Source organism: Pezoporus wallicus, unplaced genomic scaffold (assembly GCF_028554395.1).
Source record: "Pezoporus wallicus isolate ANWC-B61680 ecotype Strahan unplaced genomic scaffold, APGP_CSIRO_Pwel_v1 contig_5908, whole genome shotgun sequence".
Taxonomy (NCBI): domain Eukaryota; kingdom Metazoa; phylum Chordata; class Aves; order Psittaciformes; family Psittacidae; genus Pezoporus; species Pezoporus wallicus.
The window spans coordinates 775,536-791,263 of NW_026635282.1; the positions used below are offsets into that span (position 1 = coordinate 775,536).

Here is a 15,728-nt window from a genome sequence, read left to right on the forward strand (position 1 = left end):
AAATGGAGTAAGACCAGCTAAAACTTGGCTGGTGACATTTGTGGTGAATGCTGAATAACTAGGAATGAGATTGAAAATATCAGGATTTAATGTCTTGGAACATTAACACCTGAAGTTGGGTCTTCTAGCCAAAAAAGTTCTTGGAGTTCCAAAAGACCTAGGGTTTAAACAGATTAAATGTATTTTCTAACACTATGGGGTTAGTTACGCAAGGAAAACACAGAAAAATTTCTGATTGCTTGTTTACTCTGTTTCTGATTTAATGAAACAAAGTATATAAAAAAAAATCTAATGAAAAAGGAAGGGCATCATTAATTTTGACATCTAAAATAAAATGAAAAATCAGCTGATTAGTGATATGCATTTTGTTCTTTTAACTTCTTCAGTAATGCGTGAATGTCACATTATATAACGCTTACAATGAATAAACCTGGAAATGAAATAAGTTAGGATGGATCTTTGTGTTCCTCCCCTGAGTAGTGGACAGTGAGTCTCATTAATCTGTATAGCACTGTTAAATTAAACAAACTGCATTATTTGCTGAGTTTTATGGCTAAATGACAAAGTTCCTTGAGAAAATCTTGTGTTGCTTTTTTTAGAGCACTGAGACAATTTTCATGACTTGTAGTGATTGAAACAGATCATAAACTCTCATAACTTACAATGACTGTACCAATTACTACAAATCCAAATGCTCTGACAGACAACCTGGACACCATGAAAGATGGTTGGTCACATATGGCCACAGGACAGTAGGGAACTCTGTCCTGTCCCGATTCATTCTTTTACTGGTAACTGCTTTTTAAACAGCACTGGGGTAAAACTGGAGATAAAAACTGAAAACTATTACCTAAAATGTAGACCTTTGAGAAAAATAATGGAAAATATTGAAAATGGATAAAACAGTAGATGTAAGAGTAGCATCACTGCATTCATTACACATGCTTTTTAATATCATAAATCCTAGAGACTCCAGCATTAAAAATAATGTTTCTTTTTTAGAAATAACAGACTATGATTCTGGCTCTAAATGAAAATCAGGAAAATTGAGTCTTGGGATACATTATTTGATCTCATTGGCATCTTCCCTGACAGGAAGGTAAAACACTATCTTGTAACCTGTGAGACATTGCTATGAGTGTTTTAGGGTCTGAGTGGCCTTATTCTACTGTTTTAGACCAGAGTGGTGTTAAAGAGCATTGAAAATAAATGGCCTGTGAGCTCTTAGTGTGTGGGAGAGGTTTATATTCTACAGAAAGCTTGTGGGCAGAGCCTGCTTCCTGCTTTAGCAGCAAAACTGAAGATGAGAACTTGTTTTGCATATCCAAGTCAAGGCTTGTACAGTTGGCAATTGAGGAAGTTTCCTTATGGGTGTGAGCTACAAATATGGAATATTAAGTCCCACAGATCTCAACTAGAATACTTAGGAGCTGGGTTTGGTGATGTCAGACTTGACTGAAGTGGGAGTTGAAGGATTCTGATTTTGCAAATTAAGTACCTGATACACAAAGGCCCTGGAAAGGAATACAAATAAAAATTTATAATGATATGTTTCCTACTGTTCCTTTTCAAATTTAATTGTGCTTCTGGCTTTCTCTTGCTCTCATTTAAATTAATTAGAGGTATCTCTAAATGAAGGAGGAAGAGAATTCAGCGGCTGTTTTTTCCACAGTGCAAGTAGCTAGATATGCTGGCATAAAACTGAATAACCAGACATTAGTTCACCTTTGAATGAAATACCTGGTGAAATACTTGTTTCTAATTGGGTCAAGCTCTGCTGTTGTTCCAAAACAAAATGACCCGGTGAATTTTAGAGTACTTTTGCAGACAATGAAGTTGAGGAACAGGGTAATAGCAACTTTCCCAATGTCAGGCAGAACAACAAAGAGCCATTTGTGTCTGTCCCCTAGCAGAGGTGCATCCTCTCTGTCATGAGCCCATCTTGTCTTCTAGAGACCAGCCCACAGATTGTATAAGGCAGTGTTGCCACTTAAGTTTAGTTTGCAGCCATACAAAAATTATGCTCATTTTGAATTCTGGGGTTTTCCCACTACTTTTGATTCTTCTATGTTAATAAGTGAAATGAGTATGAAGGGAACAGGGGTTTGCATAAATCCTGACACCTGACAGTGTTCTATATTTCATGAACTAAAGGATAAAAAACTTTGCTAGGTGCACATTTGTGTCACATTTCTTCCATCTAAATGCTCTGGATCAGCTCTGGCAGCGTGGCTGAGAGTGGTTTCTTTCAAGTTTAAGAAAGCCACTAATAGGGTATATTTTTTCACACCTAGTACTTTTAGTTTTTAATGTAGGTTCATGTCCCAATGTATTTTTATCTAACCTTTATTAGGCAGAGATTGACAATCTTCTGTTTGAATTTTCCACAGTGTTTTCCTTGCGCATGTGCTAGTTTAATGATGCATTTTCATATGAAACACATAAAGCCTTTTTAAGCAATCATTAAAGCACAGAAAATCCTAATAAGTTCAATTACACTTGCAGATTAAAATAATACTGTAAAATACATCTATTGTATTGAACTGCTAACTCTATGAATTTTTGATCTGCTTTAAAAATGTAAATCTTGGATTTGATTAGATTAGCTCTGGAGTAATCTACACTGAATAAATCTGTCTTCCTTTCATGTGATTTGTCAGTGTTTATAGGAGGTTTGTACACACAGCTTTCACCATTATTTTCTAGGCAATAAAAGCAGCCATGCAGAAATGCCACCCATAAATGTCAGAAAACAAAGATATTTTGTTGCATTCCAAGGGCTTTGAAGGTCAAGTTCAATTCCGTTACTTCACCCAGCATGAGGGGAGTGTGATACGAAGATAAAATGTGTGTTTGGGTAGGATATATATGTTACTGTCCCTGTACTATTCTATCAGGATAACAGATCAGTGAGAGATTAAACTTTACTGCTTGAAAGAATTTCTTTTGGAAAACTATCAATTTTTATGATTTCCTCTAGCTCCTATTGAGATGTTCTGCAGAAATAATGAATCCAAAGAATTTATGGCTTTTAGTACAATGGAGATTGGCTCCCAGTTGTGGCTTTTGGGTGCTGTTCCATTGCTGGTACACCATTAAACTGTGTGTTTTCAAAAAGTAGGTCTCAGATCATGGATTTTATTGTAAATGTGAAATCGTATTTTGCTGCCTCTGATGAAAACTAGTTCACATAAAACTATCTTCCTAATTCCTAGAAGTGAGAGGTCAGCACAAAAGGGAAAGCGATGTGGTTTTGTCAGAACCACCAAGGAGTCTGTCCTGCACTGCCCTACGAGGCTGTGCTGCAAGCTCAGTGCTTTATGGACACCTTTAGTTTTGTTTTATTTTATTTTATTTTTATCTAATAAAGAGAAGACATAATAAAGCTCATAATTAAATTGAGGCCATTACCTTGATCAGTGCTTTTATTGAGTTTCGGTGCCCTGATTTAAGGCACTCCTTATTCAACTGAGGGATGTCATCAATTTCTTGAGCAGTGAGTGAGCAGTCATTATGTTCTATAACTACAGTGCTGCATATTCTTTGCTATCTGGAGAGTCTCCCTGGTGGCAACTTCTGATAACCTCTTGCTCATGTTATCCAAAGATGAATAATGACCTGGCTATTGCATGTACAAGGAATACGATTGTGATCAACAGGCAAGAAATTTTATTTAAGTTCCTGCTGCTTTGCAGGGTCAGATCATGCCAGTACTTGAAAAGGAAGTCTCTGTCAAAAATGTATCGGTCATTTGCCCCTCTGTGTGGGTACAGATGCTGCATTGCCCAGTGCAGCACTTCCTACAAATGTAAGCCTGCATTCAGTTTTTCATTTGGATCATGAAATGTTGCTATAAGCATACAGTGTTTAACGCAGTTGATCTGCATCTTAGAAAGAAAGCTCTAAGCTGTAGTGCTGTGATAATAATATGATCATTATCATATGCTACAAAAGTGCCTTGCTGAATTCTGCAAGTTCATCCAAAACCAACTGCCTAAAAACCCACCCTAGAAATTAATTCACTATATATCCTACAGATGGCATGTTGCTCTTGCACTGGAAAATGAACTTATCAGAGAGAATGAACCCTAATGCAACCACCCCAGCAAATACCACATCCTTCACAAGCTTCCGTTTGCTCAGATGTTTGCTGCCCTGAAGGGTTGTATGCCACAGGAATAGTTTAAAATCTACATCTAAATCTTAGCTTTGAAGATCTCTTTAGAGATGACACTGCCATGCTGGTGTCTAGTTTCTTTATCAATCTTTTTTTTTTTTTTTCCAAAGCCCCTTTTTTAATGCTTTCAATAGAGAAAACAGCATAAAGAAAAGAACAAGAATTAAGCAGGGAAAGTGTTTTTCTCACTAAAAATAGTGCACTCCCAGCTATATGGCAGAAATTTCTAAGTTTCCTCTATGAAATAGCTGGTCTCAGCCTAGACTTCTCTGTAATTAGGTCTTTCATTTTATCAGCTATAAATGATTATGCCTATTGAAATGTTACTCCATGTACTAGCAGCAAACAATGCTTGGAGGAATAGAATGATAGATTTTATTTTTCTGATGACATGTGGCAGCCATGTATGGTTGAGGGAGGCTAAAGCAGGTTTATCCAACGAGAAGAGGGAGACTTCTGAGTCTGATGAAGTGAAATGTTTGTGTAAAAGGCTGTGGACGCTGCTCTTTCCTACTGCCAACCCAGGACAATGTGGCTACAGCTGTGCTAGAGAGTCTCTTGGTCAAATGCAAAAAAGAACAAAGGAATAAAGAAAAACTACACAGCTCAAGTAACAAAAGACTCCCCTCAGCCTGGCTGAAGAGCATCATCTCCTCTTAAGAACAGCTTCTTTCTAATGCACACTGATCCTCCTTTCTTTTGGGGAGAGCATTTTGAAAAAGCTTGTGTTTCTGCTCTCTGAATTTGGACCTTTGCCTGGTGGCTGTGAAGGGGGTCTCTAGCCCTTATATTCAGTACTTGTATTTCAGAGCAAAGCCACCATTCAGCCAGACCTTGAAAGAGCCCATATGCCTCCTAACAGTAAACAGTGTTTGCAATCCTGCCACTGGAACAAGACATTAATCTGCATTGTGTTAGGGTGCACTGCCTGTCTGAGGGTGCCTAACACAGGACTGAAATGAATAATGACCACCTGCTTGTGTTTCCATGCTCCTGAATAGCAGGTGCACTGCATACACTGTGACAGACAGCAGAGAGAGCAACTTTCCAAAAGTGCTGACCTCCCAGAGAACCGCCTGGGATGAAGCTCGTGTGAAGGGCCAGAGCAGGAGTCCTGCCAAGCGCTGAGCCGAGCAGAATCTCTCTTGTCTTCCAGTGTTATCTGGCCTTTAGAAGGAAACTGAGGCATGTGGCCAACTTTTGCTAGCTTCAAGTCCAGGATAGCAGGTAGGGATATTTGCAGAGGAAAATTCAATGGAGGCAGCTCGGGTTTGTCCAGATGGTGTAAACAATTACATTTCAGTTGTGTTAATTCCTGGTTTTGCAGCTTTTGCTCTGTAGAATAAACATTCCCCCACAGGTAGAAAGGAGCTGCAGGCAAGTGAAGGTTTCCAGCAAAAGACATTTTCTTCACAGATGTGCAGCCTGAGAATATGGGGTTACAACATTTTATTTAGTTTTGATTCTTCTGCCCCAAGCTGCTGTCATATGTTTAATTTTGTCTGATTATTTTTTTTTTTTCTCATCTAGCATTAGTACTTCCGGAGGTTACATCCCAGTGTAGAATTTGCTAAACACATAGGATGTGATTAGCCTCCTTTTGTCCTGCTGCATACCAACCGCACCAATGATTTTACTGCTAGGATCAGAAATTGGGTTTAACTCACTTTCTGCCATGACATTCCCTTTCCTGTGAGTTTTTGAAACAAGAAATTGGGTACTTCTCATATTTCATATACAATAACAAAGAAATGCAATAGTCTTCTAATACCTACATCTTTTTTTCATACATAGGGATCTGCAGACCAGAGGTCATCTGGTATTTTATTGTTTTCTGAGAATCCATCTTGATGCATCTGTGGGGCTTTCTGTTGTTTCTTTCCTTTTGGCTTATGCTTTTTTGAGGTTATTTCTGGTTGAAAGAATCAAGTTTTTGAAACGGATTTTTCACGAAGATTTTGGCACATATAGGGTGTCTTTTAGAATGCTTGTGAAAACCATTGAATTAGGGATTCATTCATTTGATGTTGCCCTCTCATGAATCTTTATATACTTCTGTAAGGGAGAGAGAGAGGTCATCTATGTGAGGTATATCTGGCAGAGTAAGAGTTAATACTCACATATAGGTGTTTTTTTCTTTGAACTTCTTCGCAGCAGGTGAAAAATAGCTACAATCAGGTGGCACTTCAATAAGTAGTAACAACCAACTGCCAGGTTGAAAGATCACAAGTTCTTGTACCAGCAGTTCTATTATAGGTAAGTGTATGTCAACCTGTGTGTGTGTCTCAAAGCTTGCCAAGTTATTGATAAGAGCTGGGCAATAATCCAGAGTGAAAAAAAAAAAAAGCAAGCTGTACTGTAGAGGCTTTGTTCCTCTCTAATATTACTTTATCATGCAGAAACTACATAACTACATTAGTATTTATATTATACACCTCTACAGCTACTAATGAAGTTCACCCTAGTTGTGAAGGACATCGATGAATAACAGCAATTTTTGATTAAATATTCTTAACAGATCTTATAGAATGAAAAATCAACAACCTTATTTGAAGTGTGCTTCTCTTGCCATAGGCATTTTAATGGGGTAGATCTTTTATGCTACTGGACAGCTTTCAGTTGAAGTACAAAGAGAAGTAGCAGACTGACCAAAGGCATGCCTTGCTCAGAAGTTTAGTTGCTTTGCTGGTACTGACTTTGTGAAGATTAGATCTTTGCTAATGATGTTTTTGTGCCTTGTTGGGAGTAGAGACTGTTTGCATAGGGAACCCTAGGCCAGAAGTAGACTGCTGAAGGAAATACAAATCCAGCTTTGAGTATGCAGGAAATGAGTGGAGAAACAGTCACTGTAGGATATGGAGAACTCAAAGTGCTGGAAAGCCTGAAATCACTTTAAGGAATAAGAGTATCTCCAGCCAAAAAAAAGATATTTCTTGTCAGGCTTTGAGTTTGGGGCACGAGAGAATAGTGACACAGATTAATTCCCAAAGTCTGGCAATGCTTTGCAATTTGAAGAAGTCAGAATCACTAGCACTTTACAAATGTAGTAACTTCTAATGCGTGATAGCATATAGGAGATGTTTAGAACACTTCAACAACTACTCATTGAAAATTAGAAGTTCTTGACCTTACATAATTTCATGTTATTACCCAAATGTGTGTGCTATTTCTGATGGGAATGCTCTATGCAATAAAGTTAGGCAGTTACCTGAGACTAAATTTCAACAGCAATAATCTTATATGTTAGCAGCAAAGACTTTTAAGATAGACTGATGCTGCTATATCACTTGTTTGGACAACACCGTGCTAGCTCTTTGTTTCGTTTGTTGCTCAGGTCTTACCCTAGTGAGCCTGGGGGCACTCTGCAGATTTTTTATTTTAATGAAGATGTTTAACTATGTTTTATTTTGCTTTGCAAAACATTATGTCAAGATGTATGAACCTAGATACACCACCATTCGCATAAGACTGCTTTGTGAATCATAGGGAAAACTGAATTATACAACATGTTTTCAACAAATGACAACAGTAAAAGAGGTACAATGAGCTGTGCTCTTGAGAGCTCTTCAGCTGCTTTACCTATAAAAAAGGCTAGAGCTCCTACAGAGGGGGCATGCACGAAGTAATGTGTCTTCATGCCTTCTCAAATATTGTAAGCTATGAACACAGTCCTGAAACGGGGTACGTTCTTAGAAGAAATATTTTCCAGGCCATACAGAAGGCTAAAAGTCATGTGTCTTTCATCATACCTGTTCTATCTATTTTTACTTCTGCTCTTACTCCTCAGCTTCCTGGCTGCGTACATTCCAGTTTAGCAAAGGTGCCCTTTCCGTTTTCAGAAAAAAAACAACAAATCAACAACTTGCATTAATCTTAATTTTATTGGTGCTTAGAATCATAGAACCATACAACAGTTAGGGTTGGAAAGGGCCTTAAGATCACCAAGCTCCAACCCCCCTGCCATGGGCAGGGACATCTCCCACTAAACCATGTCACCCAAGGCTCTGTCCATCCTGGCCTTGAGCACTGCCAGGGATGGAGCATTCACAACTTCCCTGGGCAACCCACTCCAGTGCCTCACCACCCTCACAGTAAAGAACTTCCTCCTTATATCTAATCTAAACTTCCCCTAAGTTTTAACCCGTTACCCAAATCCAGTTTGAACCCAAACCAGATCTTACTTCTGATATAACCCCTCACCTGCTTTGTTCTCTTCTCTTGAGAGAGAAACATTGACAAGCTACCTCCTGTGGAGCCTTTGAACATATTCAGGTTAACTTCCACTTCTGGAGGAGAAGAAAATAAATCTGCAGCTACCGATTTTATGCAAATGTTGTTTGACATGTGTCTCTTTCTAAAAGGATCTTTGCTATGTAGTCTTGTTCCCCCTTTGAAAACTTCTAGGACCCCTGCCTGAGTGTCCCTCCATCAGCCCTGTTAAAGAAGGTTCAGGACAAACAAAATAGCTGGAAGGCATATTTATTTCCAATACCAGCAAAATCAGTAAGGTATTCTGAACTAGTGTGTTGAAAGAATTTCATTTTACACCTGTTGTAACAGAAAGCAGCATTTGAAGAGGATGCTCAAGACTACAAAAGAGAAAATTAAATAAAACTACCTCTTACATACAGTGGTCTACAAAATGAAACAAATTCAGTAAGTGTAGCCATTATCGTTTTCAATTGGTGCTATACTTGAGTAAAAATCCTAAAACTCTTCATCAGTCCTGTAATAAACGTAGTAAAATGTTCAGTGATATTAAAAAAGCGATTGTGTTATTCAGTATGCTCTTAAAGGTAGGAACTGTGAAACTAATACAATATTACTGCACGCTGCGTCATCTAAGAGACTCAAAGCCCTCATGTAAAGTCTTTACCTTTGATTTGCTCTTCCAAGCGCAGTGTTATCATGTATCCATGAAAATAACAAAAAATGAATACTACAGAAAATCAATTTCTGGAAAAAAGTTTATTTTCAGTTACTGTTTGGAGCATGAAATTTCACTGGTTCCAAGGGTTCTTTACTGGAGTCCTCCATAATATCATATTCAACTTTCGCACTCAACAGATTCAGGCAGTTATACTAGAAACAATAAACCTGAGAAACAGGTTCTGATTAAAAGTTTAGGAATAGCTTCTGTTTCTTTGTGAACTTAGGGAAGTTTCCTTCAGCCTCAGTTTATGCATCTGTGAAATGGGCTTTTATTGTTAACCTCACTAGGATGGGGATTTATTACTGTTTGTGAAGTTGATAGTCTCTGCTATATAATATGTTCTAAGTGGAAGGGAGTAGCGGTTGGACTAGAAGGTAAAGGTTCTTAGTGCATACCTCAGTAAAATTTACAACTTGGGAAATTCTCTTCTTATGCTGAAAACATTTCCTTTCTTGCTCCCCACTAGACAACTGTATACAACACAAAAAATGTTTGTGTCTTCTTATTATATCAGGCATTATTGAACTATAAAAAATTCTCATCTCACACATTTTAGTAGACTATGAAAGAAAAATTACTTACACTTGTTCAGGCTGTCACATTCCCAGCAACTGAAGTTAAGGAATCACCCTTGCACTGGCAAATAGCCAAAACCAGATGATATGAAGATTATAAATAGTGTTAGGGACCATGCTGCCAAATATACATATATACACTTATAAGTTTTTAATGAAATCCTAACCAGCTTTCTTTTTTTTTTCATCTGAGTGCCTATTTTAACAATGTAAATAGAAATTGAAGCCTTAGAAGTATGAATCATGCCTACTCCTTATTGATTTTATGTACACACTAGACAGAATGAGCCTGGTGTCTGAGAAATAACTGAAACTGGAATCATATTATTATGGGGACTGAGTAAAAAGGGTTGAGAAGAAACTGTTTAGTTCTAGTGTGTGCTTTCTGCCCAGTGGGGTTCCAGGTACTCTTAGGATCATAGAATCACAGAATGGATTGGATTGGAAAGGACATTAAAGCTCATATAAATCCAACCCCCTGCCATGGGCAGGGACACTTTCCACTAGACCAGGTTGATCCAAGCTGCGTCCAACCTGGCCTTGAACATTTTCAGGGATGGGGCATCCAGCAGCTTCTCTGGGCAGCCTGTGCCAGTGGCTCAACACCCTCACAGTAAAGAATTTTTTCCCAATATCTAATCTAAATTTACCCTGCTTCAGCTTAAAACCATTGCACCTTATTCTATCCTTACATACCCTTGTAAAAAGTTCCTGTTCAGCTTTCTTGTAGGTCTCCTTTAGGTTTAGGAAGGCTACTCTAAGGTATCCTCTGAGTGTTCTCTTCTCCAGGCTGAACACCACGAACTCTCTCAGCCTGTCTTCACAGGAGAGGTGCTCTGGCCCTCTGATCTGAAGGTGTCCACTTTTATCTCCTTTTTATTGTTAGTATTTCTTTTGAAACCACGAATGAGCAGTTACTTAGTGTCATAAACTCCATTGCTCCTTTGCTGTAGGATCCTGCATTCACAAGAATGGTAATTTTCTTCTTGAAACTGTCATCTAGTCTAGTCATGTACTATAGCGAGTGAAATAAAATGTTACAAATGCTAATAGCCAATATACCACACAAGTCATCCAGCTAAGAAACTGTTTAAAATACATCTTATTGCGTACTCAATATATATAAAACATGTTTATAACTGAATATGCATTTTTAATTTAAATGTTGGCAACCTCAAAATATCTATATTAAATTAGCTAGAAGAATATAAATGTCGATGGAGATTTATGCAGGGGATGTTTCCACATTAAAGGAAACATTTCTTTTGTCAAGAGGCTGTTTGCATTCATGAGAACTGAAAATTAAGGAGGAATAAGTTTTGTTTCTGCGCAGACTTGCTAACTAATGTTGGTTTAGCTCTCTCAAATTGTAGGATGTGTAAGTATTTAAAATATTGAATCAGGCAAATTTTGAGATGTTAGTCTTGTATTCATCCTTGCATATAGCTTCATACTTCTCTGTCATACCCTGATGTCGTGTAGAATTCCTGGTGTGTCCAATGCTGAATTTTAAGTTTTATCAGAGGAAGGATAGCAAAATCCATTTATCTTCAGAAAGGGAGATTTTTCAATAAGCACTTACTAGCAAATAGCAGGTTTGGGTTGGTTTTGTTTTCTTCTTGAGCAGGTAAAGGATGGAGGAACTTAAGGAGAGCAAATTACTTTTAGAGGTGCCCTTTAGAATACTATTGGCCACTGAGCAGGCTGCCTTACTTGATGCTTAAGGAGGTTAAAATTATGATAAGTAGGTGCTTTGTTGTTTTTCAATATTTTTACAGTGAAACTTGTGGAGCCACTGAAATTCCTTTGCAATAGTTTTTTTTCCTTAAAGAATGCATATTGTTGGATCTCATGGCTTTAACAAAAATTACAGGGGAACTGAATACTTAACACAAGCTTCCTTTGTACAAGTTGATAAATTGACACTGTGTTTGGGTATGGTTGTATTTTCTTTTCCAAAACAATTATAACAGATTCTTTGATTCCTTTCTGTTGTAAAAACACCTTTCTCTCATTGCACTGTTCCTAGGTTGTGCAGGTTCTTTCTGATTAAGCAACACGCACAAAAATCTTTGCTGATTTCTCTTTTTTTTTTTCAAACGAGATTTTCTTACCTAAAAACCAAAAGGCCACACTTTTTTCTTACCTCCTGTAGTACAGTGAAGTTAAGGAGAGGAAATATAAAAATCAGATGTCATTGTAATGAAGGCCACAAAATCTAGCTGCAGTCTGAATTCTTCAAGGGGCAGAGGCCCTTTAGAACAGTTCCCTGTGAGAAGCACACAAAGCTGATTGCAATGTTTTCAAGTTCAGAACATATCTGCACAAAATAAAAGTAGTAAAAAAAAAAAAAGGTGTTCAACAAACCAGGAAGATAGAACATGTGGAAACTAGGTAGAGGTATACAGGGCAGTATTGCTGCTTCCTGCTGTGGACGTTTTGATTGAAGCATGCTGTTGTAGTGGAATGAGACTCTATATTCTCCTTTAAATATTTGCACTAATTCTGATTTTTAATAAATAATATTACTAATCCATACTCCTCCTCATTGCTTTATGATTAACACTTGTGCTGCACATCATGGCTGCTCTTAACACTTACAAGGCCCTGATATATAGCTAAATATTTCTGACTCCATCTGGTACAAAGAGAAGTGACACAGAAGGGCTCCCCAGCCAGTTTATTGCAATTTAATGTAAATCTGTTATAATGCAGATGAAGTGCGGTGGCTTCCATGAATTCTGAAAGCTGTGATTGGCTTGTGGCTGCTGTGATGCCCTCTGAAGATTTGCTGGGTTTAATTTTACATTGCACAGCCATTAGCTGACTAAAATTTCTCACTGAATCATGTTGCCACAGTACTATTCTTCATCATCTTCTTCCATTTCTCTTCAGAGTGACCTCATTCACCCAAGTTTTCCATCTCAGTCTTTCACTGTTTCTATCTTATAAATTGCAGGCTCCTAATACATCAAAGCAGATAAAGCCATTCAGTTGACCCCTTAATGTACTATTTGCTTAACTGTTGTGTGTGGGAATAAAGTAACATTCCCAGTGATTCTCACAGTTTCTGTGTTCAGAGTCTGAACCAAAGCATGGCAGCAGCGCCCTTGGGCATGAGCGCATAGCCCTTGTGCGCACAAGTTCAGTAAAACTTTGTCTACATCTTTCTCAATATGTTTGCTGGATAAATATCATTGTTTTTTTTTTTGTTTGACATGTTGAATTCTAGTTTCTGCAGACTGTCAAATGAACCTCCAGGCAACGAACAGATTCATCTTATGTGGTTGCAATCAGAGCTCGCCTTTCACCTGTTCATCATCATTGTAGCTCAGTGATTTTATTGCCATCGTGTACAGAATTGCTCTTAAATGTACATTCTGCAGATTCCTGTTGGTTGGTGCTATTTATAGACAGGAATTGGGGTGATCAGGTTCTGTCATCCTGCATTAAGTGTTACTGTGTAGGTATGTAGGCCTTTAGGACAATAATTCCCCCTCCCCTCTCTTTTCTGTATATTGTACTGTTTAGAGGGATAGAATTACATTCAGTAAGGTGATTAAACTGTGGCAAGTTATGTAAATCTAGAATGTAATTGAAGTACAGTAAAAACACCTGTAAATGATCACTGTTCCATTCCCTCAGGGAGAATTTAAAAATAGCCTTTATCATAAAGTATCATACTTAGAATCTTTACATATGCAAACTAACATGTTTTGTCCTTGAGTAATTTTTCTGGAAGTAATTTACTACAGTTATTTAGAAAATATCTAAAAACAAGAGGGACATCATATTTCTTGAAGTTTTCCTCCTGCAGACTGGGGAATTACCCTGGGAAAAAGTTGGTATTTTACTGTGGTTATATTCACCAGTGCAATCAATTGGATTGGTTAGAGGTGGAAAACAAAGGCTAATCACACCCAGGCTTCAGAACTGTTGCATTATTAACAGTGGAGGTTAACTTGTCCAAGATAGTAGTACTTCAGTTTGTAAGTTCATGAACCTGGAATAAGGCAGAATGTTGTACTGGTTTCACCAAGCATTTATCCTACAATATGAAAGGTTATAGCATGCGTTCTGTTGCACAGGAGTTCCGTTGCACAATAAATACAATCTGTAGTGATCTTCTTCACATTAAACTTTGTGTGGTGTGGCTGCAGATGGCATTTTCCCACCGTGTATTTGTCCTGTGTCTAGAGCACTGATGATTTGGAATGGAGACTTTGGTGTGGACGTTTACATAAAATCTTCATTCCAAATACAAATAAAATGTAAAACCGATAGATGGTTATTGAAACTTAAAAAAAAAAAAGGCTTATTTTTTCTTTTAATCAAAATGGATTTATTTCCAACCAGTTCTAAAAGAAACTCTAAAAACCTCTGAAATGCAAATTGAAATGATCTAGTCACCTGTTGCTTTGTGCTCCTGCTGTAAGGTAGCTGCCATGGACATAATTTCACATAAAGCTTTCTAAAGTGTTTTTCCTTCATCCTACAATAGAAAGTATGTATTTTTTATTAAAACCAATCCTTAATTTGAATAATTTTTTTTTCTTCTTTTTATTACAGCGAAAGTCCATTTTTGCTGTGAGTTTCATTGCCGCATTCCTCTGTCTGATCATTGTTCGTCTCACAAATGAAGTAACTTTCCCTTTGATCCTGAACTGCTTCGGACAAACCAGTGTCAAATGGATACCATTTTCTAATGGCCAAAGGCAGCCTCTGAGAACTCATTACGGATATATAAATGTGAAAACACAAGAGGTAAGCCTTGGTATCAAGAGCACAATAAAATGGATGAGAAGATTTCTCTTTCTCTGATCTCCTGTATTGGCTTTTCTACCACCCTGCTAGTGTAAGAAGTTAAAGCAAGCAATGTTTCTGAGCAAAGTGTCTTTTTTAAAGTGTGCTACCATTGAATATTTAAAATATCCTCCATGTCTGCAGTGGAGAGAACAGTGAGCTAGACTCAAAATCATGCTTGTTTGCAGCGAAAACTGGTATTTATACAAGCAAGAGAATTTTTTATATTGATTTCAAGCCTTCAGTCCCTTTAACTCAAAAGGAGATTTTCCTCTCTGTGTTTGTAATAAAGTTCTAAAAATGTTTAATTTTGTGTGGGAGACCCAAGAACAAAGTAGTTTATTTGTGTTTATATGTACATGGAAGAGGAAAAGTGAATGATTTGTGAAATGAATATATGTGAGTGTAGAAAATTTGTAAAGCTAGACATTTAGTGGATTTTCCTGAAACTGTTAACATTAACACTTGGTGGTTATTCAAAAGTCAGATATGTATTTCCAGTCTGTATTTTACAAAGTTTTGTCCTGTATCTGATTTGCAAAATACTTGCTTGTGTGATAAAATTAGATTTTACAGAGACTTCTGCTTTAAGCTGTCTTAGTTGGCAGAATACCTAACGATGGCGCGTTTTGGTGATCGTAGCACTTTTGCCCTAGACTCTTCCTATCTCTTTCTGCATGCTCATTATAACAGGTGCAAAATAAGGTAACAAAAATCAAGTCTTTCTAAAAGTTGTTTCTTATAGCACTGTCGGTCATGAGAAATACCATCAGATTCCCACTTTCTGCTACTTATTTTTTGTTATAAAATTGTTATTATTATATTCACGAATAAAATTCATTCACATAACAGCTTTCTTAGAGAACGACAATAGTTTACTTCAGGATATTCAGTCCTAAAAGTGTATTGGACAGGTTAGTTGTTTTTTTACCTTTAGAGTGTTAAATACAAAAATCAGAATGAGAGAGAGCATAATTTTTAGGAGGCAGCTTCTTTTAATCCTCTGTAGCTTTTGATTGTTGTCCATGTAAGTTGCAGCATTGAGCGTATTGGGGAGCAAAGTACAATATCTGCAGAGCAGAAAACATACAAGAACTTAAAAGTAAATCTCTTTGAGTCAGGGTGTGAATCCTAGTCCTAGTGAAATGAATGGGAGCTTCTGCTGAGTTCAGAAGTACTAAGTCTTCTGCCAGCATACCTTAAGCAGAAAAGGACCAGCAACACACTAAAAATGAGAGGG

At 37.5% G+C, this 15,728-nt stretch overlaps 1 protein-coding gene across 2 annotated transcripts in view; it reads left to right on the top strand.

Annotated features, from left to right (window-relative positions):
* The window catches only part of ST6GALNAC3 (ST6 N-acetylgalactosaminide alpha-2,6-sialyltransferase 3), a 251,042-nt gene that overhangs the window by 112,912 nt on the left and 122,402 nt on the right, over positions 1-15,728 (top strand). For both annotated transcript variants that reach the window (XM_057416786.1, XM_057416776.1), the window contains exon 2: positions 14,255-14,449. Coding sequence is in view for 1 of the 2 variants with exons in the window: in XM_057416776.1 (XP_057272759.1) it covers positions 14,255-14,449 (195 nt within the window). In the remaining variant the exon portion in view is untranslated. The remainder of the gene's footprint in view (positions 1-14,254; positions 14,450-15,728) is intronic.